Source organism: Rhincodon typus, chromosome 14 (assembly GCF_021869965.1).
Source record: "Rhincodon typus isolate 14 chromosome 14, sRhiTyp1.1, whole genome shotgun sequence".
In the NCBI taxonomy this organism is placed as follows: Eukaryota; Metazoa; Chordata; class Chondrichthyes; order Orectolobiformes; family Rhincodontidae; genus Rhincodon; species Rhincodon typus.
This window is the reverse complement of record NC_063345.1, coordinates 19400370-19427369: the sequence shown is the minus strand read 5'-3', so window position 1 is coordinate 19427369 and position 27000 is coordinate 19400370. Positions and strand designations below refer to the sequence as shown.

The following is a 27000-nucleotide window of genomic DNA, read 5'->3' as shown; positions in this document are numbered from 1 at the left end:
ATGAAGACTTTCAATGCGGCAGATGTTGCAGTTACCTTATCGTCTTTCATTTCACCAAAAGAAAATGAACTGGGCCACAGGGTGTTATCTTTACCAACTTCAAAAGAGGCGTGCCTGTTGGACCCACCCTCTCCTCTAAGTCTAGCTGATGTGCCTGAACATACTTCAAATGATTCCTCCACACATGCTATTTCCCTTACATCTTGTGTAACAAAAGGTGTGAGCTATTTGTCCGTGCCAGAGGATTCTGACAAAGCCCCATTCAGGTATATGGAGCCCAAAGGCATTTCATCATTGTCTGACGATTGTTTGATGCAACAGAGCAGAACCTGTTTGGGCTGCTTCATTGAGTCAAAAGAAAGCATTGACGCAGAGCCTGGAGTAAGCATGAAAATAGGTGACATGAACAAGGATTGCGACACCTGTTCAGTCTCCGATATAGGGATTCAATGCATGAGTACAGGAGAAAGTGCAAGATATGGGGATCAGCTGCTTTCAGACCAACTGTTAAGCTTTACTGTGCACAAATCTAGGACTACAGACAAAAGAGATGTGGAGAAATCTGACAGTGAGTCGGAAGATATTACTCAAAAACATTACTACGAAGGATTACTGCTGGACAAATGCAATGGAGAAGAAGCTTTATTGTCGAATCCTAGCCAGGACTGGGCTTATTTTGAGTCTTTTATTAGTGAAAGCAAAATAGAACTGCTTGACCTATGCTCAAAAAATGAGCTTTCAGTCAATCTTTTTGCAGAGGAAGAAGTGGACAATTATATGTTTGATGATGAGTCAACTCTCAGCAGCGATGTCTGCTCTTTAAAGATTAGGTATGAATCCTTTCAAGACAATGTCAGGGAAAAGACAAACGTGCTTCAGGAAGAAGCACAATTAAGCTTTTTCCCCAATGTCATCTCAAACTGCTCAAAAAAGGAAGGTAAAGCGTCAGTGAAAATGAATTTGGATGCGTCACAAATCAAATCTGATGAGATTGATATCTGGGAAGAAGATGACCAATTGGAAGAGAGGGCGGGAATGCAAAAATATGGTAGCACTGTGGATTTAAAGCTGTATACGACTTCTAAAAGAAACCATTTCTTTGAAACAAATCATTCTGTAGAAGACTCAGGAGAGTACAGTGATGACAGCTGTGGAACAGATTCATCGTATGACACCATTAAAGGCAACATGGATAGCATCAAGTACCTTTCAAGGCAAAATGTCAACTGCTCTGGTCAACTAAATTATGCATTACGTGCCAAAAGGAAAGTACGGTATAGTGATGACTACTTGTACGATGTTGACTCTATAGAAAGTGAAAAGATTTCAGGAAAAAAAGAATGGCCGGTGGATGGTCCTAAGAAAGAAGATGATGATGAATGGTGTCCACGGAAGCGCCGAAAGTCAGTTCGGAGAGGGCCGCCAGTTATTATTAAATATATAATTATTAATAGGTTCAAAGGTCAGAAGGATATGCGAGTTAAAGTCAGTAAAATTGATGCCACCGAAACAAGTGTCAGTTTGACTGCTGAAGCACTAGGTAGATATGAGAAACTTGCACCTTTAAAGGAGTTTTGGTGCCAAAAACAATCAAAGCATCTGTTGTCAGTGCCTACTGAAAGAAGGAAGAGGCTGCATTTAAGTAGCACTGTGTCTAATGTGTTTCTTTCCCATCCTGCCAAGAGGAAAAGCAAACAAATTGCAAACAGGCACAGAGCGCGTAGAGTTCAACTTGAACTAGGGCCCAACAAGCAGATTGCATGTTCTTTTGATCCGGCTGGAACTCAAAGGCTGACCTGTACTGGTGGAGAAGAGGTGGAGTTTGTCGATGCCCAAACAGTTGCAATAGAAATCCCTAGTTGTGCGAATGGATTGTGTTCCACAAACATTACGTCAGGGCCTGCTACAATGAGAAGCAAATCACTAGGAAAGTTTGATAACAGAGTGAAGGAGAAAGGCAGACTAAAGAGACTGAAACTAAAAGCAGAAGGCAAACTGAAAAACACCAGCAAAAAGATCAAGGTGATGGGAAATGATGACATTGACACAACAACAAATGCAAGTGAGATGGATTCAGCTGTAACAAGGCAGAATAGTTCAGGTGTTTTACTAACTAATGCCATTCATTGTGTCCCAGACAACACCCATTTATCTAAATCGTGCCAAGCAAAGACTGCTGCTAAGAATTCTACTTTTTCACCAGCCACCTGCTCTTCTGACAAGCCTGTGCCATCTGCTAATGCTGCGTCTACTGTGCAAGTAATCCCCGGGGGGTATTTACAGACACTGCTGGATGCATCCGATTCCATAAGCCATACTGGGCTCTCCTACTTCCCACATCATTCTGTCGTTGCTTCCAAGCCTCAGAACCATTTCAACCCTTCGAATCTTGCACAAAGTTGTGTCATGTCCCCTCCCTCTGAATCTGAACAGCAGCAGTCACCTCTTTACCAGGAGGAAAAGCAAAGCTTTGAAAAGTTGTGGCATACAAAACAGGAGTTCTCGGCCATTGGCAGAACGCCTACCATTCTGTCAGCTAGTATGGTCGGTGTTGTGTCGCTGCCCACAGAAAGCACCAATCTTTCAAGAACCGTCAATGACAATTATCAACAAATAGAAATACACAGTGATGAACTTGTGCTCAGCAAGAATTATTCTCATAGCCAGCCACTGCGGTCAAATACCAGCTATCAATCATGCATAATAGAAGACAGTGATGGCAATTTTCAGCTCCATCGAGATTCAGTAGCTCCAGATGACACCAGACTCATCAGTTTTGATTCAGTGAGTTCTTTGTCAGCCAGCACCAATAATTTTAGCTCTCTAAGTTTGAAGTCATGTGAAAATGACGGTGAGGATGATATGAGTGATGATTTTTTGGCCCACTGTAGCCCCAAGCTAGTGATTCAACAAAGCGTTGATGAAGTGGCGCCACTAAAGGAATCTGCTGACCTCCTTGACATCTCTAACTTTACTCCCGATCGATTCAGGCAAGTGACACTGACTGAGATTTCCCCACCCATTACACCTGACCTTTCACCTGAAATAGTAGGAACGGAGGTCAAAACGTCAGGCAAACCCAAAGACTTTCAGGACCATGCTCAAACCATGCTTGGAGATCCAAATGAAATGAAATGGGCTACAGTATCCCAGGCACACGATCAATCAACGGAGACATTTATTTTGAATAATCATCAATTTCAGTTTCACACCTTTAATAATGAAGATACCATTGAGATGACTGAAACCAGCCCATTTGAGAAACAAGCTGGCATGCTAAAGTTACATAACAGTAATAGGGGACAAAAAGCGAAGAAGAGAAGCACTTCCAATAAACATGTGGGCCCAAACCAAAGCTCAGTTCCAAAAGGTGCAAAAAAACCAAGGAAGCCAAAAGCTGCTAAATCTAGTGAAAAAACTCAAAACAAAAGTAATTCCCGTCAGAACCCTGGCACATCCAAAAACTCCAAAAAATCAATCAGCGCAACGCATACTAAAAGGAATGATCAGATGCAGCTGCCTACAGCTAATGGCAAGTCACTGGATGTACTTGTTAACAAAACCAGCATATCACCTTGTGTTCAGCTACTGAATGAGAGCCTTCCACACCGCAGTCCTACTGCTGGACGGGGTAGAAAACAAAATGGGGGAAATAGTACCTGGCCTTTGAGTAAAAGGGTCAGTGCTGGCTGGTCTGGGCAGAGTGTTGCAAACAGTAATAATCTGTTGGTTGATGATCAGAGAGAATTTGAAGAACCCAGTAATATACTTTCTAATATTGCCTCTGGAATGGCTGAAGTCCAGCGTTTTATGATGGCTTCTATTGAACCAATCTGGAACCCTGGGGGACACAACATTGCCTCAGGTACATGCCCGTCACTTGAGGTAAATAGCCTGAAGTGGAAAACTTTGAATATTTTAGGTGGTACAGTGTCAGAATCCAAAAAGAAATTAAATAGTTCTTTGCCTGCTAAAAACCGGAGAGCGACAGCCAAGGCCTTAAGTAATAAAAATCCTGCAAAATCCACAGTTCCTCATTTTGCTGCACCAACCGGTCCTAACAATGAATTTCATTTCAGTTCTGGCATGCGAGGTGGCATTTTTGACAGAAGCTCTGATACTTCAAGTATTCCTGCCAGTAACGGTCCCATCCATAAAAAAATGTACCGTCACAAAGCAACATTAAAATTGTCAGGGGATGAAAAGAGTAAGGTAAAGAGAGCAGAGCGTGAGCAGCAGCACAAGAACCCATCTGTGACAGCCTCTCTTGACAAACTGAGGTAATACAGCACTAAAGTGGCTGTGATGCACCCTTTGCTTTACCAGCACCTTCTAAGCCCAGGCACTGTCCCCTTAATTTCCTCCCGTTTTTTGATGCACGAATTGCATGCCAGAGGCAGTTTTTTGTTCCCCTTTTCGAAAGGAATGATTTGCATGAGAACTCTTAGAATGGCAAACTAATTGAGGGATACTTTGTTCTAGCTTGGCTGTGATACAATTAACATGGTTGCCATTATTACTGCTATTTCACTTCTTCAGTTTATTCTTAATCCTTGACAGCATTTTAGTAGACTCTCTACATTTTCTACAGCTTCTGCAAAAAAAATTGAAACCCTTTGAACCGTGGAATAAATTGTTTGGTTTTCTTGCAGCAAAAATGACTGCAGTTTGCTCTCAGTAAATATGGGGCCTTTTGAGTTTTACCTATGTTTGGAGAAGATTAAATTTTTTCCAGCAAAACAATTGTGCTTATGTTTAGTGTTCTTCGGGATAATGTTTCTCAAAAGAAGAATTATTCAGAGGCCTTGTCAATGATCAAACAAAAAAAAAATAGAAGTGCTGGAATTAGAGGAGATGTAATTGTTGTGTATCTTGAAAAATTAAATATCTTGGTAAGACTGCAGGCTCTATGCTCTAAAGAGCAATAGAGCTTTTTATCTTCACTGGTGATAATGTACAATAACACATGCACTACTTGCAAAAATCTGTGCCAAACCGTGAACAAGTGTAAAGATAGTTTTATGACAATAGGAACATAACAACTTTGATGTTATTTTTTTCTTTATATATGTTTTCAAAAAAAAGAGGGAAATAAAGACAGATTGAACTTATTATTCCAGTAACATTATGGCAAGTCCCTTGAAGCACCTGCAGCTCAATGTGGATTATGGCACCTCAATCATTACCAAAACACTGACGACTAACAAATTCAGCATTGGTTCCAGTTTGCCAAATACGCTTACCTCATCTGCTTGGCAACATGCAAGCTCGCTCTGGGGAGTCTAGATGGAATTAACTGGTTTGTGTTCAGTCTGAGCTTTATCGAAGGTACAAGCAAGCGATATATTCTGTATTTGGAACAAGTCTGAGAAAAGCAGGAAGTGCTGTCGATGTACTGAATGGCGGCTTCCTTCCCATTCAATCTTATGACAAGGTCACTTTGGACAATTGGAGATGGCTACGGTGAGTGCACTTTCTGATAAAGTTGAGAAATGCATGTTTTTAAAAGAAATAAAATCACACTGTAGTGTTTCAAATGGTTCGTGTTGATTGGTTTTACAAGTTCAGGTCTGGCTTGGTTCCAGAGGTGAACGTTCAGAGGTCTGCCCAGAAATCCTGAGTAAGCCAGTGATCATTATCACCCCCTGAACAGGCTCAGCCAATATAAAGAGGTTTATGAATCAGACAAGCCCAATATTGGAATGCATTTGGAAAGTATTGCATTGCAAGTCAGAATATTTATGGATCTTTGTGTACAATAATCTTGGAATGTGCTGTGCAGTTTGGTTTTTGTACCTCAAGAGCAATTAGGTGAGATAGGATTTAGGGAGATGTGGTCTGCATGATTTCAGGCTTTGGAGGGATGAAATCCTGAAAAATAGCTTAAACAACTGAGTTCACTCTCACTGGAGCAAAGACTCAGGGAGAAGATGATGAAAGATGTAGGTGCAGTAAGCAGATGTTGGACACTAAGGTAAGGCTAGAAGATGCAAGTATCAATTTCATAGACGCTAAGTTTCAAAATGACGTCAGTTGATTTTTTTGTTAAGGGCTGTTGAGTAATTTTAAGATATTTAGGCCTTTGTGGTTTCATCCCTCATTCTTTCTCTAATCTTCTCCCCAAAAATAACCATTCCTGCTAACTAGTACCTCTTCCTATCACCAAGCTTAGTGGCTATGATTTCAACCACATAGGTTCCATGCTCTGAAATTCTCATCCTAAATTTTGTTACCTTTCTTAAATCACACGTTTGTGACCAATGATTGACTATCTATCCAAATATGTTCTTTAACATGACCTTCATTTTCTTCCTGCTATGGATTACCTAATTATCAGTATGTGAAATGTGCAATATTGCTGATGTTTCTAAAAACCAAAAGAACTGCAGATACTGCAATTTTGAGGAATGGTCACCGGACGTGAAATGTTAACTCTGATTTTTTTCTTCACGGATGCTGCCAGACCTGCTGAACTTTTCCAGCAACTTCTGTTTTTGTTGCTAATGTTTCTGGTGGCTTTTTTCTCTCTATGGGAGGAAGTTAGGAAACCTGATGGGGAAGAGGAAGCCCATGATAGAATAATCATTTTTGTATTTTGGTGGTAACCAACGTGATGGAATACTTTATTTTTCCTAGCTCCCTGCTGCCTTTTTATGCACTTGCCATTGTGAACTGTCCTTTGAATTTGATTCTATGCAGTGAGCCTTGTGTTCAAACCCTGTCACACTGAAATCTTGGGAAGGATAACCTAATGGGGTCCAGTCTTTGCGTTTAGAAAAGCACCTTTTATCTGTAAATGATGGAACAGCATTGTTAAAGGTGGGGCTAATTCTGATTTCCAAACATTCCATCTTCATGTTGAATGGAAAGTGTTTGAAGGTTGGAGATCTAACATGAAAAGTTATTTGGTAACAAATTAGAAAAGATAATTTGTAGCTCTTTGTACTCATACGTTGACTATATTTGTGTTTGCAATGGGAGAGGGTAAAACTAATCTAGGTTCACAACCATATAGACTCTGAGATAAAACCAATTGTAATTCAAACGATGAATGATCCTGAATCTTTTTATAAGGTTATGTTGCAACTTTTAGCCTTAGTTATGATTACCACGTTGATTAATTGCATAAAGTACAAAAAATGCTAAAATAGGGAATAGAATAAATGGAGTGGAGCTATTTTTCAAACAGAAAGGGAAACAAAACAAATAAGCACATGGTTGCACTTATCCAACTTCAGTGAATGTCTGAATGCTATTCAATGACTAGGATTATTGCAACAAAGCTTGGTTTGTCCTCATGAGGCACCCACATGCATACACACTTTCCAGCGAAAGACACAGGATGGTGATTAGAAGTAAGAATCCCTGTTTATTATTTTCCCCCCTTCATGGTTCTTCAGGATGGTAGATTACTGAAGGACTCCAAGCACTGAAGCAGATGAGATCAGATTTAGCTGCACAGACCAGAATCTGACTCCACGCATAGGGACATTTTCACTTTCACCATGATAATCGAACACAATGGATTACCCACCCATTATGGACCTGCCTGATTTAAATCCCACTGATATCAATAGGATAAAAATCAGACAGGTTCCGCAATGAATGGGTGTTGTTCTCTATCGAGTTGCTACCAGTGCGAGGAAGTTACTCTTGGTCTTGGGAAATATCAAGCTCAAGATAGTCAGATAAATTCCATCCTAAAACAAGCACATTTCCACTTAAAGAAAAGAATTCCAAGCAACTATATCAACCATTCATATGGTAGTAATGCACAAGACAAACTTCAGCACTAAGGACAGAATTTTCTCAGGTTCTGAGTTATCTGGGCTATGGTGAGATGAGTGGTAGAATCAGGCAAGCTTCTTGGTGAGGCCCAACTTGATGTAGAAATCTCACCACAACTTGTTCACTTTCTCCAGGAATGTTGCGAGATTCTTACTAGGTAGTGGCAAGCTCCCAGTTGACTCTCATTATTGCTCGTTAAACACTTTAACAGTCCAATCTGCCATGGATTAGAATCATAGAATGCCTACAGTATGGAAGCAGACCATTCAGCCTGTCCAGTACACACTGACCCTCTAAAGAGCATCCCACCCAGACCCAGGTCTGTCGCCCCACCACCTCCGTATCTCTGCAACCCACCTATCCTGTACAGCCCTGCATAGTATTGGCTATTTAGCATGGCAAATCCACCTAACCTGAACATCTTTGGACTATGGGAGGAAACTAGAGCACCCAGAGGAACCCCACACAGACCAAGATTGTGCAAATTCGACACAGACAGTCGTCAGAGGCTGGAATCGAACTTGGGTCACTGGCTTTGTGAAGCAGCAGTGCTAATTTTACCAAGCTCACCATACAAACTAGCTATCGGGAAAAGTCAACATGGCAACCGGAGCAGGTAATTGGCAGGTTCAACTCATCACTTGCCTCAAAAGACCTCCAGTTTTCCCACAGACAAACCGCAGGGCAGGGCTCAATCCACCACCACCAGCTGTATGTACCCTTCCACCACGGGCATTGACGCTCCATTTCAGAGAGTCATTGTCAGTACACTGGCAGCGCACACACTGCAAGGGCAGACTAGTCAGGCATGTACACCAGCAACCAGCATTGTACAGCTGTATTAAGTACAGGTGTGGCACAGGGGCTGGAATCCAGTCCATGACATTGTTCAGGCTGCCTTTGCTCTCTCAGAGTGCATTCACGGTGCCTGCAGCATGCCCACCTTGCAGTGCCCTCCTCTGCTTTGTCTTGCACCAGCAGTTGGCACAGTCACACTAAAGGTAGGTGGCCATGCCGTGCAGCAGCCCTCAATCTCAATAAGAGCCTATGGTGTTGGAGGTATATTGGAATAGACAGAGAATTGGCTAATGAACAGGAAACAGTGAATGGAGATAAGGGATTCTTTTTGAGGTTAACAACCTGTAACCAGTGGGCATCCACAAAGAATATTGCTGGGACTGCAACTGTTTACATCTATATTAATGGCTCGGAGGAAGGAAGAGAATGTGCTGAAGCTAAATTTGCAGATCCCACTTAAGTAGGTGGAAAGGCAGGTTGTGAGAAGGATACAAACATTTTGCAAAGAGATATCTATAGGTTAAGTAAATGGGCAAAATGTTGACAAATGGAGTACAGTGTGGAAAAATATGATGTCGTTCCTTTTGAAGGGAGAACAAAGAACAGCATTATTTAAATGGAAAAACAATATAGAAAGCTGCAACACAGTGGGGCTTGAGTTAGGGTTAGTCGGGAAACACTTCTGCTTGAAATGCAGAAAGCTAGTACAGTAAAACAGAAATTGCTGCAGAAATTCAACAGGTCTGACTGTATCTGTGGAGAGAAAGCAGAGTTAACATTTTGAGTCCAGTGATCCAAGTCAATTTCTATTTTTGTGTGTTTCACATCTACCATATCCACAATCTTTGTTTTATTACAGAAAGCTAGCACAGAGGTGCAGCGGGTAATCAGGAAGGTAAATAGAATACTGGCTCTTATTTCAAGGAGATTATAAGATAGAGAAGTCTTACTATAACTGTAAAAGGCCACATCTAGAGTACTGTAAGCAGTTTTGAGCCCCTTATTTAAGGAAAGTTATCATTTCATTAGAGCCAGATCAGAGAAGGTTCATTCGGATGATCCCTAGTATGGAGGGATTGTCTTATGAGCAATGGTTAAAAAGATTGAGGAGTGATCTCATTGAGACATATATGATTCTTAAGAGTTTGACAGGGTAAATGTTGTGAGGATGTTTCCTCTTATGAGAGAGTCTTGGACCAGAAGGCGTAGTCTCAAAATAAAGAGGCATCGGTAAGACTGAGACGAAGAGCAAGTCTTTGGAACTCCTTGCCACAGAGAGCTATGAGGGAGAGTCCATGTGTATATGTAAGGCTGGGATAGATAGATTCTTGATCAGTCAGGGAATCAAGGGTGATGGCAAAAGGACAGTAAAGTGGACTGAGGAAATGTCGGATCAGCCATGATCCTATTGAATGGCAGAGCAGGCTCGAGGGGCCGAATGGCCTGCTTCTGTTCGTGTTTCTTATGTTCTTCTGGCCTTATGTCAGTGTTACCACTTGCAGTACATGACCACAGCATATGCACCCAAAGCCATCTGAAGCAAGCAGTGGGACATGTCTGAAAGTCTGAGGGGAGTAGTCTGCCATGAGGTCTGGGGTGAGAAGCACCTGTCAGTCAGGGTGTCCCACACAGTTAGTCAGGAGCAGCCTCCCATACTCAGTCCCATGCTCCGGTTACAGTCAGGTGTCTGGTTGGGTTGGTGTTACACAGGAGGTTTGTGCCCCTGGATTGCAACTTCTGTCTCCCATGGGGCCAGTCAGGGGGAGGAGGCATAGGTTGTGTTGGCAGAGAAGTCTTGCCACCAACCAAGGAAAGGGGCAGGTCCAGGCTGGTACTATGGAGTCTGGTTGCTTCAGGGAGTGGACCATGGTCATACTGTTGCCACTGTTCAGAGAGTGGGGACTGGGGGAAGGGTAGGGAGTCATTAGGGCATATTCACAGCTTAGATTATGACCTGGTAAAGTGTGAGGTGTGTGGGGTTGACTGAATGGGCACTTAGAAAGGAAAGGATGATTCTGGGGGCCTTCATGGCAATTTAGCACTGAGGCTCAATGACAGTGACAGAGGAACAAGCTGTGAAGCACGTTTAGCTCACAGTGTTGAAGAGAACAGCCCAAAGGTAAGTGAGGTGTGATGGAGGAGGCTGCATCTGAAATTGTCACTGTGTCTTCACAGAGGAACAACATATTCCTCGAATTATTTATGTTGGCAGCACAGACATGCAAGTCCCCTTTGCCTTGGCTGCCCTGCAGCATTGACCGTCTGTGCATGTTATGCCTCCCTGTCACTAATCCTGCTAGGGAGCTCCCTGTGATACCCACTCTGGCAGGCATGCAACGAGGTGTCTTCCTGCCTGGGGCTGGAACTTCTCAGAGTTGGAGAGGGGTAGGGCAGGATGGAGAAGGAGGGGCCCGGCCAGCTCTGCAGTCCCCTGAGTGGAGGTAGGGAGGAGTTTATGTCTGGCTCTTCCTCTGGCTGAGTGCCCCCTGGCACCACCCTGTATCTTTGTGAGGAGGGGCCACCTGGACTCGGCTCAAGGCTCCCTCCATGCCTCCCCCCCCCCCCCCCCATCCCCCTCTGGCCCACCTCCGCTCCTGAGGACCAGTGATCTCTGGCAAGTGAGTGCTGGCATTGTCTCCTGTCCAGGAGCCCCTGAGAGTGCTGACCTGTCTCTCCCCGACAGCTGCCAAACTGTCGAAGGAGGCAGACAGATGCTGGCTGCAGTGCTGCCCAATAGCGGGGAATGTATATTGAGGGATGGGCTGTATCAGTCCAGCTCTGAGGACCAGGGCTTCCTATACTCCTGCCTGCCTACCCCCCACTGCTACTGCTCCCTGTGCATCCGGACCAAGTCCCTCATTGGCTGAGACCACACAGTTCACTTCTGTCGGGTGCTCAGCAGCTGCCTGGTCTTCTTTTTTTCAGTCACTCACAGTATCTAGGCGTCTTTGGCTGAGCCTGCATTTATTGCCCATACCTAATTGCCCAGAGGGCAGCTCAGACCCACAGCAATGTGATTGACTCTGGAGTCATATATAGGCCAGTCCAGGTAAGGATGAGAGATCTCCTTCCCTAAAGGACATTAGTGAACCAGATGGATTTTTCCAACAATTGGCTTAGTTTTTGTAGCCATCATTAGATTCTTAATTCTATTTTTTATTCAATTCAAATTCCACCATCTGCCATGGCAAAATTTGAAACCGGGTCCCCAGATCATTGGCTAAGTTTCTGGAATAATAATTTAATGATAATACCACAAGGCCGTTGCTTCCACTCCAACTGTCAGGGGCCCTGGGGAGTTTCTCCGTAGCCTGCATGTGGAGATGTCAATATCTGGAACTGACTATGTGCCCTTAGGGAGCTCACTGCAATGTCCTTATCCGTACTGCTGTGAGTCAAGGAGACAGTGTGGTTGATGGTCCCTCTAAAGTATCTACACTATCATCTGGGGAGGTTGAGAACTGAAACTATGCAGGAGACAGCCTGGTCCTTGGGAGGGTGGCCACACCCATAACACATAAGAGACAAAATATATTGCAGCCAGTGGTTAGTAATGGTGTTTTCTGCATTCTAGTGGTTAATGTGACCAAGGCAATAGCATGACAAGTGTTACTTATTCAGGTGTCAGGACATGGTTTTGTAGCTGTACAGAAATGGACCCAGTCTTCACCTGTTAGGGCTGTATCTATCCTCAGATAGGGTGAGGACACAGATATCCGGCAGCCCACCAGCTGGCCTAAGCCACTGTTATGGGGATGCCTTCTTAATGACATAAAGGGGCAGAATACAAGTGGGTGGCACAGGTGTTAGGGCTGGGGCATGTGGGGGAAGGATGTTGATGTGTTGTGAGGGAGTGAGGAGGTAGTGTGGAAAGGTAATGAGAGTGAATGAGGGAAGGTGTTGCCCTGTAACAGAAGGGATGTCAGGGCATAAGCTTTGGTGGGCAGTGGCTGTGAAAGCACAGAGAACTGTGAGGTAGCAGAATGCTGTGGATTGCACTTAGCGTGGAAGAGGGGAGAAGATCATTGACCTTCTTCCTGCGTTGCTGTCCATCTCCTTACTCCTTCCACAGCTTAGCAGCACAGTATTCGGATGGCAACACTTGTACAGATGTACAGTGAAGTTTGGAAGATGGCATGGTTGCAGGCAATGCTGGTCTGAGGGAGAAGCTCTGCTAAGTGGGTGTGTTGCTTCGGAAACTGTGTGTGATTAAAATAAAGTGGAAATCAAAAGTGATTCTCACTGTGAGGGCTGAAATGCCAATTAATGCGGCGAGTTTGGTAAGATATAGTGAGAAATCTCACTCAGCCTTGCAATGAGAATCACTCACCCAAACATGACATGACTTGCACTTTGCCAGAGCTAGAAAATTCAGTTCTATATTTTCCGAATCACCTTGGGAAAAATGTTGTAGATAAGAATACTGAAGGTTTTCTTCACAATGTGTATCAGTATTTCAAAGGTAGCTACCTTAAAATCTGCTTAAACCTTTTTTTGATGTACATTAGCCCCTGAAGGGCTAACATTTCTCAGGACAGAACTAAAGGAAGATAAAACAAACATCTGAAATGCCACTTTCACCATTACAATTTATAAAATAGAAATTACAACAAAGCATTGCTCCATGACGATGTGAATACATTAGAGCAAGTGCAGAAGTGATTTACAAGAAAGGTTCCAGCAATGAGAAATTTCACTGATGAGGATAGATTGAAGAGGTTGGGACTGTTCTCCGCGGAGAGAAGAAGGCTGAGAGACGATTTGATGATGGATGTTTTCAAAATGATGAACAAGGCGGTTAGAGTGGATAGGGAGAAGCTGTTCCTGCTCATAAAAGAGAAAAGAACGAGAGTGGATTTAAAGTGATGAGCGAATGAAGCAAGGTCCATGTGAGAAAAAAAAGCTTTTTCACACAGCGAGCAGTAAGAGTATGGAATGCACTTCCTGGAAATGTAATGGAGCTGGTTTCAATTGAGGCATTCTAGATGGCATTGAATACTTATTGGATAGAAATGGTGTGCAAGGATATGGGGAAAAGGCAGGAGATTGGCTTTAGGGGGCATAGAATCGGTGTAGCACAAAAGGCGTCCTTTTGCGATGTAACGGTTCTGTGATTCTGGGTGCAGAGTAAAGCACTAAGCTGAACTCTGCCACATTAGCCTCACTGATGGCCTCACGACTTTTGCTCCATGTTTCAGTAATCCATTTCCAAATGAAATTGATAAGTACACAATCTGTGAAAAGTAAATGTTGCTATAGATGATAAATTTTAAACCGGGATACTCATTTGAGTTTGAAGTGGCTCGTCACTAAGAAATTTCAGAAAATTCGCTTTGAGGTTTCTTTTGTAAATACTTCACTGTTTTTAATCAAGTTTAGAGGAAAGAGTATTGACTCTATCTGATCCATTGCTTTGAATTATCAAGAAGGGTATGGTCTAATAGAGTTTGAAATAAAAAATGCAGAATGTCTTAATTAATCTTTGATCCAATCATTAACCGACTTTATTGGCTGCCAACAAATTGTTTTATGCAATGTCTACAGTGTACTGTTGTGGATCATGGTGCCACTGAACACCTTAAGAGGTTCAGGTCTGAGCAGTCTGCAAGTGAGGCAATGCAGTAACTAATCTCTAATCTGATTCATTACATTTGAACTTTGGAGACCTGTGCTTCAAGCATGTTCCTAGGAGAGAAGATAAAGATGAGGATCTCTGCTTCACAATCGATTATTGTTGGGAGTTAATACATTAATTGAATGAAGGAATCTCTGTAGACTCAATCAAGGGCTCAAATTTAATAACTTTCAGAAGCAGCAAATATTTCCTCGTGGTTATACCTGTCACTCGCAAATTTTAATTTTGACTGAGAAAGCATATTTGCATCAAAGTAAGAATTAAGATTGAAAATTGGGAACATGACACAGTGGTGACATTGTTCTTTGTAAACTGGGGCAGTACTGAAATCAATTTAAAATTCAATTCCAGTTCCAGCCATGGTTTATTTGTAAACCTGGTACAGAGAGAGCTGACACACGAATTTCCATACATAACAACAACATATGAATTTCCATCCCATTTATCTAGTGTCCAATTGCAGTTTACATTCCAGTTTCAATTCACCTTTGAAAAAAAAAGCAGTAATAATTCAGTATTGTGTTTTGAATGATACATCATGAGCGATGCATTAATGCAATTTTTAAAAAAATAATTTCTAATCAATCCATCCAGATATGTTACAGCGTAACCTCTAGAGCAGGTGCGACTTGAATCCATGCCTCTTGGCTAAGAGGTAGGGACATTTCTACTGCACCACAAGAGCCCAAAGTTAGTAACAATGAGAAACATAGTCAACAGGATTCGAACCTGCACTTGATCACCCCAACAGATTCCAAATCCATTACCTTAACATCCCAGCCATGACTACAGACCATAGAAGCATCTAATCTTTGGGTCCAGGTTGCTGGGGTTTTGCTGTCATGGTATACAATATCATATGAACTTCCCAAATGAAATTGCAAGGGATTCTGTAGATATTTTGAACGAATCTATTCAGAGGTGTTATTACACACCTTTGGAGTGGTTGGGATTTGAACCCAGACCTTTTGGTTCAGAGACAGGGACGTTACCACAGCACAGCCAGAGCACTAATGGCAGTGAGAAATCTAATCATTTATGTGAGGCAGGGTAGGTTTTTGTAACAACTTGTCAGAGTAGATAAGCTTTTGAGATTCTAGAGCTGGGGGGCATCGTCTAAAAATTAGTGTCAGACCTCTCAAGAGTTCTGAACAAGGGTCACTCGACTCAAAACGTTAACTCTGATTTCTCTCCACAAATGCTGCCAGACCTGCTGAGCTTTTCCAGCAATTTCTGTTTTTGTTTTCTCTCAAGAGAGATGATAGGAAGCACTTGTACACACAGAGAGTGATAAGAGGTTTGGAGCAAAAACAGAAACTCAGCAGGTCTGGCAGCAACTGTGAGGAGTTAACATTTCAATTTCGGTGACTCTTCATCAGAACAGGTAGGAAGAAGTGGTATTTATGGTGAATACGATTTTGGGGAGAGGTGATGGTGTTGGAGAGATGAGCGGACAGATGGAGACAGAGCCCAAAGAGAGACAGATATGAAATGGGTAGGCAGATGAGGGGGTTATTGATATTAGGTGAGGACAGAAGAGAATCTGAATAAATGATAATGAGAGCTAAGAGTAGGAGAGAATATGTAGGCTGTGCTAAATGCAACCCATATATGTGATAATGTGCCTGGGAGTATGTGAGAATGGGTGACTGTTCTGAAAGCAACTCATGTCATAACAGGACCAGGTGTGGGATGGGTAAAATACATGGAAGGATAGAATCAGGCTCAAAAGTTATTGACTTGATGTTGAGTCCTAAAGGCGGCAGAGTCCCCAAGCAGAAAATGAAATGATACTCTTTGACCCTATGCTAAGGCTCCCTGGAACACTGCAGCAGGTCTATGACAGAAGTGTTGGTGTGGTGTGTTGAAGTGGTGGGCAACTGGAAGCTTGGGTCTGTTTTACGAACAGAACGTGGGTGTTCTGCAAAGTGGGCACTCGGTCTGCGTTTTTCTAATGTAGAGGAGACCACACTGAAATGGAACCGGAGTTGTCGAGAAAGAAAAGGGAGGAGTCAAAGATGGTCTAGTTGAAGGTGAGGGCAGGTTGGAGGTTGGAAGCAAAATTGACAAAGGGAGGGAAGCAGCACCAATGATGTAATCAATGTATCAGAGAAAGAATTATGGGTGGGAGCTGGAGTAGGACTGGAATAAAGAATGTTCCAGGTATCCCACAAAGAGATAGTCATAACTGGGGCCCACGTGGGTAACCATGACCACCACTCCTTTGTCAGCATTCCGCAGGGACCGTTTACTCCGGGACATGCTGGTCCATTCCTCCTCCATTCCATTTGATTCTATCTGAGCATAGTTCACCCATCCCCACACCCTGGTCCTGTAATGACATTGGTTGTTTCTGGCACTGCCAACTCATTCTCACCCACTCTTAATCTTATTGTCACATGACATGGGTTAACTTCAGCCCAGCCTACCCATTCTCTCCTACTCTAAACTCTCATTATCACTTATTCATTTTCTCTTCTGTTGTGACTTATTATCAATAATCCCCTCATCTGCCTACCCCTTTCATATTCTCTCTCTCTCTCTAGATTCCATCTCCATCTATCTGCTCACTTCCCCGCCACCCCCCCTCCCAACGTCATCTGCAGCGTAAATACCAGTTCTTCCCTTATTGTTATAAGTTCTCATGAAGAGTCACTGAACTCGAAACATTCACTCTGCTTCCGATTCACAGACCCTGCCAGACCTGCTGAGTTTCACCAGCAATTTCTGTCTTTGTTTCAGATCTCCACCATCCGCAGTTCTTTGCTTCATAAGGGTAGAGGTTTGGAACAAGCAGTAGCTGATGCCAAATGTTAACTTTAATGCTAAGATGGATAAGTTTTCACTACACAAACTGTATTAAGGGATAGGGGCCAAAGGCTGGCATATGGAGTTAGGCCACAGGTCAGCCAAGGCTAAAATTGACAGGTTTTCAATCAGTAAGGGGTATTGGGAAAAGGCAGCAAAATGGAGTTGAAGATAATCAGATCAGCCATGATCTGATTGAATGGTGAAACAGCTCAAGGGGCTGAATGGCCTACTCCTGATCTTACATTCCTATAGAGAGGAGATGGTGAAACAAAAAGAATGTTGGTCTTTTTATCTAAGGAAGGATACACTTGATATAGAGGGAGTGCACTGCAGATTCACCAGTTTGATCCCTGGGAATGGCAGAATTCTAGTGAGGAAAGATTGAAGAGGTAGCCTGTATCGTCTCAACTTTGAAGAATGAGCGGTGATCTCATTGAAACATATACCCTGTTACGGCCAGTAAGAATTTTGTATTTGGGTGTTGCCTCTAGAACCAGGGGACTCAGTTTCAGAATGAGGGGTAAGCCATATCAGACAGCGATGAGGAGGAATTTCTTCACTCAGACCATGGTGAATCGTTGAAATTCTCTACTCCAGAGGGTTACGGAAGCTCAATCATCGAGCATTGAACAAGCTCAAGGACGAAATTAATAGATTCCTGGAACAAAAACAGAAACAGCTGGAGAAACTCAGCAGGTCTGGCAGCACCTGTGGGGAGAACGCAGAGTGAATGTTTTGAGTCTAGTGATTCTTTATCAGAACAAATAGATTTCTGGATACTGACGACATCAAAGGATGAGGTGATGTATTGGGGTGAAATGGAGTGGAAGTAGATGATAAACTATGATCTGCTTGAATGGTGAAGTAGTCTGAACAGGCTGAATGGTCTACTCCTGCTCCTAGTTCTACTGTTCTTATGAAAATGCATTTCCTCTGGCATTCTTTACGTGTGATCTGGCTTTTGACACAAAATACAAAATTAAAATATCATCTTCTTTAGAACCCCTATAGTGCTTCTTAATTTAACAAAAGCATTCTCAAGTATTGGTTCACACTGAACTTCTTCACCCTGAAAAAAAAATCTATATAGAAAGTAATTATAAATAACATGAAATAAAATGGAAGTGAAGGTAATAATAATGATTATGGTTACTGACAGCACAGCTGTCTCTACATCTTTACAGCTGGCATCTATTTTCATTCCTATCCACACCAGAACGTTAAGCATTATGTCTTGCAGATTAAATAAGCAAAAATATGAGTTTTTTTTTCAAACTCAGTTTGTGATGGATCAAGGAATTAAACCACTGTTTTATCTCCTAATTTGGAAACTGAGAGCTTAGTCACACTCAAGTATCTGATTGCCTTATTATCTTCATCTTAATTACCTTAAGTATCTTCATTAAGAAATAAAGGAACACTTCTATTTATGTAATGCCCTTCACAGCAAATGAAGCACTTGAGAAATGTAGATACTGTAAGAAATCAGTGTAGAAAACATGGAAACCAATTTACACATAGCAAGATTCCATAACCCGCAATTAAATATATAACCAGGTGGCAATTGAGGGATAAATATTGGTCAAGCCGCCATGGAGGAATCTCCTTTGAATACTGGCATGGGATTCCCTAGAAAGGACTGACTATCCTTGGTTTAAAGTCTTATCTGAAACGCAGTACTTCTGACAGTGCCAGAAGTCACACAACACCAAGTTATATTCCAACACGTTTATTTGAAACCATGAGCTTCCAGAGTGTTGCTGCTTCGTCAGGTGAAGTCAATGCAGCGCACTGTAGGTAATTGCATTGATATATCAGCCTAGAGACTCTAGAGTGTGTCTTGAACCAATAGCTTTCTGAGCAGAGGTTAAATATCTGCCGATGCTAACATATACTAGAGTCTACCAATGGGTTCAGGGTGGAGGTGTGAAATAAAGGTGGTTCAGTAATAATATTCTACCTGAGGGCCTTTAGAGTGCTTTGTCAGTTTGATGGTATTATTCACATAATGACAGAACATCAGTACTGTAAGAATACAAGAGGTAAAAGAAAAACTACAATTCAAAATCTAAAATAAAAATAAAACTGTGTGAACATCTGAGAAAGAATGCAGCTTAACATTTCGTTTAAGAGTTATTTGCCAGAACAAGGTCCAAATTCTGAAAAATATCCAAAATTCTAATTTTTTTTTTCATGGCTGATAGATGTGTGACTTATGTTATTTTCTGCTTCCAGTACTGTGTCAGCATATATTTTCCATTAAGTTTTTCAGGTATCCAATTTATAGATGGCCAGTCCTTAATCTGACCAGTTACAATTTCAACTATTGATTAAACACATGGCTCAAACACACTCCAAGTTTCCAATTCCATTGTGAAACTTCCGAAGTATATTAATATTGAATATTTCTGATTATGAGCCTTATTGCCAGTCAGGGTATCTATCTGACTTTGCTGAATGTTTTGATAAATAGTTACTGTTTCCTGTAGTCAGCTAAACTGAAAATAATTTGGGATAGATTACCTCTGATCAATGACATGCATACACCATGAATGTTGAGATAGCTATAGATGACACCGAAAGAGACCTTCAAGTTTTAATAGTCAGTGTTAATCATGTCCAGTTAATGCAGAGCAGTAACCAACAAAACTAATAGAATATTGAATAATATAGCCAAAAGCACGAACATATTCAAATGAAATAACAATCAAACTATAATGTGCCGTGGAGCAACAATATATTGAAAACTATGTTCAGTTCTTGCCTTCAGGACACAAGAGGAACATTCGAGAGCCAAAGGCAGTGTTAGAAGAGATTTGATGCTGATCTTCAGTGTCAGCGGTCTGAGTTACATGGAAAGACTGTAGGGACCTAGGATTTTCAGCCTGGAAATTAGATATTTGGGTGGTGATATTATAGGGGTTTATACTATAGTTATCAATGTACAAAATTCTTAACCAACAAGATCATTTTAAATCCGCCTGTAGGGCTAGCACGGATGTCCAACTACTAAAAGGTAAGTTTAGAATTTCAGATTGCAGGAAATGTTACTTTACACAGTGATCATTGTGAAGAAAAGACTTCTAGCCAGAATAGTAGAAACAACAGTGTTGGAATAACTTAAACAGTTAGATGTTGCAAAATTAGGGTGTTAGGAGTTCATTAGAGAGAGAATTAAGATGAACTGAATAGCATTCATCATATATATTTACATTGTGTTTTTGCACTATATGCTGTAATAAGGCTGGAACATGATGTGCTTGAGTTAGTAGGATCATGTCTTATACTAAGTACTTTTTCAAGGTTAATGGTGCTAGATACTACCCTGATTGGAAATGAGTGAAGTAAACAAGGAAGTGGAGCACTGCGATGGGAAAATTATTTTTAAAGGAATTTACTAAAATATGTTTTTAAAGTTCTAATACTTAAAAACGTCTTTTTTCTGTCCAAACCCATCTGCCCATTGCAATCACATCCCGTTTATAAAGGCGAGAATGGCAATGTTACTGGAGCTTCCCCAAAAAAACAGACATTTGCTCAAAACCAACTCTTGCTTGCTTTTAGAAATAATCAAAGGGACTCCTGCCTCCCAGCTCTACAACTGACATTAATTAAATCAATGAGGAGTATTTTCATTCCAGTTCCAGGGACATAGCATCCTGAGCTTCACTTCCAACTGTCCTCTGTGTAGTTCCTGCCTGGGTGATATATTTGTGATATGCATAGCCCTGTAGGACTAACAGGTCACAAATAGGAAGACGTTCAGTAACATCATACTATTTCAAACACTGAACCACCGAAATGATAAAAGCTTATGAAATTTTATTATTCCTTCAACACCATCTGTGGCCAGCCTGTCTTTTATAAAATTAAATTCAGAAAGGACATTGGTGATTCAGTGCCATCACCTGAATTGCACCTGCCTACCAAGAAATGATATACTGTATTATAGAATGTTTGACTGTTTCTATGGGTCTCGTACTTAATGTCTTTTTTAAGTTTGGCTTTAACTTATTTTTTGTTTTCTGGCTTCTTCAGTCACTAGGAACCAGGGTGAAACTCAATGGGTTGCTACAGTGAACTCAGCTGCCTGCTGTTCTGGCTATTATTTTGCTTATTGCCTTTCAAACATCTACCTACTGAGATTTGAATGTACATACAGAGCTTAAAGAAAAGTAGAGGTACCACTGAGCTGCTAGTGTTTCATGGTGCTAAAAGAGATGCATTTCCTAAATGAAGGAGAGAAAGAAAATCTCACAGGAATGTAAAAATAAAATGTTTTGAGATGTATCAAATACAATACTAAAAAAAATTGGTATTGTTTGCCTTTCTTTAGAATGAGCTTTATAAATATTGATCTGTAGAGTTTAAAAAAATTCTAAATGAACTTTGATGTCTATAAATTCTTGTATATTTTTCAGTGTGCCAATTTGTAATATATTTTGTAAGTGTATATTTTTCTTAGAAGTGATGTGATGTGTTTGGATGTGTGCGTAACCCTTTTATTCCTCAGGGTGTTAATAAAAGGACGTAGCGTTACATTAACTGCTCTGGAAAACCAAAATACTGAAGAGAGAGAAAAAAAAGACAAGCATTTTGTTGGAGGTTTTGTAATAAGCTAAATTATGTTGTGAAAGAGTGTAGTGAAACAGTGAAAAAAAGAAAAAAAAAGACAAAAAATGTTTGCAAAAAATTTGTGGGCTCTACTATTTTATAGAACCTTTCTTTCTCTTGTAAATTATTCTGACATTGAGTTTTTGTTGTAATTGTTGCAAAGGTTTTAAATATTTGTGCTTTCAAATGCTGTACGGTACATGTAAATGTCATTCTTGTTAACTTGATGAGTTTTTGTAATACTGTCATTTATCGAATAAATGTAAAACATAAGAAATAACATTTTGAAAGAATGACTGTACGAAGACTGCTTAAGCTACTGTTCAGAAATAGACCTGCATCAAAAATTTAGCTAATTGACTTTTTTGGTGTACATTACTTTTTTAAATAAAAGTTGTTCAAAGTCAAACATATGACATTTTTACAGTACATGGAAGTACATTTTGTTTTTATGGTGTTGATGCTGATACAATTCCAATTTTTAAGCTCCTGTTTTTGCTACTGAAGCCATTCCCTAAAAGGCAGCTTTAATCACATTATTTAAAGCTGCAGTATGTTATATAATATACAGAACACACATGCAAAACATATTTTAAAAATGACAAGTGTTGCAAATTCATTACCAAGCCAGTGCAGATTGTTTCACTCATATAATATATAGTGTTAGTAATTTTGCAATAGTAAAAATGTTCTTATTTCACAAGCCCTTTCCCTTGCATTAGATCTAAGACCTTCCATCACATCTATTGTTTTTTGTACAGTTGCATGACCAAGTGACTTTTTTTTATAAAATACTGTGTGGATAACTGCAAGGTCAGTAGATTCAGTGGTGTATTTTAAAGCATGTTAATCTCCTTCAGCATTTTATTAAAGAAACTATATATTATATAAACTAACAATTGTGTTGGAATGAGTTACAGATTGTAACACAGTCAGAAGATTCATGCCTAACTCACAAGCCACTTGAGATCTGTTTTTGTGTAACTTAATGCAAATTCCTTAATTTGTAATACAGCCTCTTCAACATGTTCCAACTCTGCATATTTAACTATATTTTACAGTATGTATATATATAAAATAGTAAAATATGTATGTATATATATATATGTTCTAAAACTACACTGAGAAAAATCTGGTTATATACTTCAGGTGACAGAGTATGTAAACTTTAATGATTTTTGTTTCTTTTCTGGTGTCTTTTTAAATATTGCATTTATATCAAGTAATTTAGTTCTGAATTATATAATATATTGCAGTTTTAAATCTACTTTGAAGGGAAATTCAGAAGAATACAGGAAATGCTCTAAATAGCACCGTCTCTGTAAGCTTTTTAATGAACTATTGGGTTTAATTTTCACTAGTTGTTTATGAGTGTGTGTTTCAAGGAAAAGTTTTCTGCAAGTATTGTTAAATATTTATTTTGTATAAAGTTTGTGAACTGGTTGCACTCATTAGTGATTTATTTTATATTGTCTGCACCTTACCTATTGCCTGCAATCACAGTTTGATGGAATGATTGGAAATGTTATATGCAATTATTTTGTTAAATGGCATCAACAATTTTTCCCCTTAAGCTCACAAAGAGAAACCGTATCATTGTGCTGAAGTATGTCATGTTTCTTTAAAGGTATATCAAATAAAAATTAAAAATTACATGCATATATGCCTGAGGTATTTAGAAGTTCAGAGATATCCTTCAGTCCATTCAGCAATGTCACACTGTTTATTGGCAGTACTTTTTGTAATGCTGGGGCTGTGTAAGGTACCTTGTGTTAGCTTTAAAACTTATTTAAAAAAAACAGTTCTGTTACATTCGATTGTTCCAGAAACTCTAAAGGGAAGTGCCTTAGTAATGATCAAACTTGTTGTACAATTGTTCTGTTCCACAGTACTGGTTGGACACAGGACTGTACAGAATCATAGAGGTTTACAGCACAAGGAGGAGGCTGTTCAGCCCATCATATCTTCAGTAGCTGTTGGGTAGGTCTGTGAATCATTTCCAAATCTCAACTGAGCAATTGGGTGGAGGATGCAATGAGTTACACAAAGTGCTTTTCTACAAGAAGTCTGGTTAGTTTGATTCTTCAGCTTCAATAATATCAACAGAGCAGATGGACTACTCATGTCCTCTGTTTATATGAGAAAGAAAAATACAGAAAGACACCTGAGAATGAAACAATTGACAATTTAAAATGTGAATATTTTTCCCTCTCTTAAGTGAAAATGTTGGGCAGTTTTTCATCATGCTAATCCAGACTGAACCTGAACTGGAGCTAGCAATGATTCTGCTATTATTTTTCTTCCCTGTGACTTCCTGGCAGCACAGATGCGATTTTTGAACCTTGTGTATGTCAGAGATTGGAAGCAGAATTCCGAGAACTGCCATTCTCTCAAGCCACACAGATGTTGTTTTAATTATCCGCAGATTAGGACCACAGTTCAGCAATTGTAGGGCAAGTTGCAAGTTGATAGCCTTCATTTATACTGCACTAAAGTCACATACATATGCCATGTAAGATTAGTTTAGAAATCACTTTATGCCTTGCACAGGTCATGGAAATAAGGTGGAGGGTACTGGGTAAGAAACAGGATAGTCAAATAGTGAGAAATAAGAAGAATTTCAAATGCATCCAGATCATTGGTGAAATTTCATTGTTGGATAATTAAGTGCCTGTTTATTGCTGAAGGTGCCAAGCTGAAAGGACCAACTTTCTATAAATTATGCAGCCCTGTCCATATAATGTTGGAATTTGGTACTGAGAGAATGTGTGCAAGTCAGGACACTATCTACTTTCACTTCCCAGCTGCTCTTCCTGTGCCAGGTGCACCAATTTATAATAACTATAGGTAGCAATTTTGCTCGTATTGACGTCAATCCACAGCACTGAAAGAGGCAAATGAAGCATTCTTTAATAAGGTGACTGAACCTCCTGAGGAAGTCCCCAATGTGCAAAGAACAACTTTGGCTAAAGATGGTTGAATTATATTCGTTTTAACAAATCTGAGAATTTCCAACTTTAGTTTGAAGTTCTTCTTAGTGTCTCAAAAATATACTTTATTCACAAAAATATCTTTATATACATACGTAGCCACTAAGCCAGTTTGATTCTGTAGAGTAGGATATGAAGAAACAAAGAAACATTGGAGTTTGACTATCCAGCAAATAAACCAAAGACATTTTTCACTTGTACATATTATATTTACATATATTTGAGGCACCAAGAGGGTCTGATAACTGAATGGACCCCCATTTAACTTTGGCAGAAAGACCTTAGATGGTGGTCTTTCCCCACTGTGCCTTGCCAGCAGCTGCCCCAAGCGTTGGTGCATCACTCAGCACGTAGTCCTGGACCTTGGAATGTGCCAGTCTGCAACACTTGGTCGAGGTCAACTCCTTGCTCTGGAAGATCGTTAGTGCATTCTCAATCAATGGATGGGAATCCAAAAGTTTCCCAATCAGATTTGGAGTCAGGCAGGGCTGCCCACTATCTCCTGCCTTCTGTGTTGTGTAGAGCCTTCTGTGGAGACCAGAAAGACTGAGAGATGTGACTATTCCAGGCAGCAGAGAGCTGCAGGTTGAAGCCTCCCTGTACTTGGATGACGTCACCATTTTCTGCTCAGATCCACTGTCAGTGCACAGACTCATGAGCATCTGCAAACAGTTCAAAGTGGCCTTGGGAGCTATGGTAAATTGAGGCAAAAATCGAGGCCATGTTCTTTGGGAACTGGGTCAACCGATCCTTTATTCCCTTCACCATCAGGACAGATTACCTGAAGGTGCTGGGATTATGGTTTGGGGGGGCCAGGGCATATGCAGAATCTTGGGAGGAGCGCATTGCTGTGAGGCAGAAACTGGGCTTTTGGGAGCACCATTCCCTCTCCATTGCAGGTAAAAACCTGGTCATCAGGTGTGAGGCACTCTGTTGTTGTACATGACGCAGGTCTGGTCCATTCCCAGAACCTGCACCATTGCAGTCCCAAGCTATCTTCCACTTCATCTGGAGGTCTGAGATGGACTGTGTCTGCAGGGTCACCATGTACAAAACACTGGATGGGGGGTCAGGGAAGAACACACCCAACACCGCAGCTGCATCACACTGTGAGTAGACTCTCAGTCTGCAAACACCAAGTGTCATTATGTATGGAGGTTCTACCTGCTCCTGGTGTGCCAAAGGATAGGGCTGGTCTTGTTGCCACAGAACCCTCCATGTAGGTGGACTGTTCTATACTACCTATCTTTGTGGAGAAATTTGCAATGAAAAGCACTTTTGACCACAGGTCCATCAAGAAATGGTCAGCACATTGCATCCCTGAGACCCTGTGCGAAAAGGAGAGTGTGATCCTGTTGGGTTGTTCCCTGAGCAGACTGTCAAGGTCATTTGGCAAAATGCCTCATCACTAGAGCTTTCCAACAAGACCAAGTCATGGTGGTGGTAAGGAGGGCACTACCTGTGAGATCTTTCATGCACGCCTGGACTCTGTTTGCCATCGCACGCTGCCCTTGAAGCAGCTGCTGGGGTGTAGAGACTGCCACACATCTCCTGATGGAATGTGTTTTTGCAAAGGATGTCTGGTGAAAGATGCAGTGGCTTTTGTTGAGGTTCATCCTGAGTAGCTCCATGACGCAGGACGCTGTGCTGTATGGTCAGTTCCCTGGGATGCACACCGAGACAAATATTGACTGCACGCGAAAGTCCATCAACTCGGTTGGAAGTTCATTCAATACTTATGATCACTGCAGTGTAACAAAAATCCACAACCGGATAAATTATGTTGCTGTCATAGGAGGATGCTAAGTATTTTAACTTGTAATACCCGACAGAGTCTGGCTTCCTGTGTGCAACATGGCTGAGATTTCAAGAACCTTAGTGATGCCTTTGTTATTCTGAATCGAATGGTAAGAAATGGTGCAGTAAACTATAAAAGGTTTAAATGTGTTCAGGCTCTGCTTTAGTTGGAAATAAGGAGCTATTTTGCATGTTGTAATGTAATGGATCGGTTTTGAACTCATTGCCTTCAATGCTTGTGCAAATAATATTGAATACATACATTATCAGGCAAATTTATAAAAATGTGGAAGTGGATTTCAAAATCCAGTTAGAATTGGCAGGTGATGAAAGTAGGAATTTGTCAAGTTCATGTCCTTCCTCCGAAAACAAGGAGAAAGCACCAATGCACACCATGATTTGTAAATGCATCTTACATTGCAATCACTGCAAAATGAATAGTTTACAGTTTACCGACATGAAATGCTTATGAAATGAAGTCCCTAAAATTAATTTAACTAGAATTCCGATTGACATTGTGTTTATGGTAAGAACATTTACAGAGTATCATAGGCCAGATAAACAGCT

General features: G+C 40.9%; 1 protein-coding gene across 1 annotated transcript; it reads left to right on the top strand.

Moving 5' to 3' along the window:
* LOC109922294 (neurite extension and migration factor-like) lies at positions 1-22675 on the top strand. Its single transcript, XM_048604881.1, has 3 exons — positions 1-3885; positions 5086-5463; positions 21071-22675. Exons 1-2 carry the CDS (start codon positions 1-3, stop codon positions 5104-5106), a joined length of 3906 nt encoding a protein of 1301 aa, XP_048460838.1. The 3' UTR covers positions 5107-5463; positions 21071-22675.
* Positions 22676-27000: the final 4325 nt, after the last annotated feature.

Excerpts from the sequence above, each read along its gene's own strand:
- LOC109922294 (XM_048604881.1), top strand. The coding sequence starts at position 1 with ATGAAGACTTTCAATGCGGCAGATGTTGCAGTTACCTTATCGTCTTTC. Across the intron at positions 3,886-5,085 it reads GTACATGCCCGTCACTTGAG|AGGGAAATAAAGACAGATTG; the intron begins GTAAATAGCCTG and ends TTCAAAAAAAAG.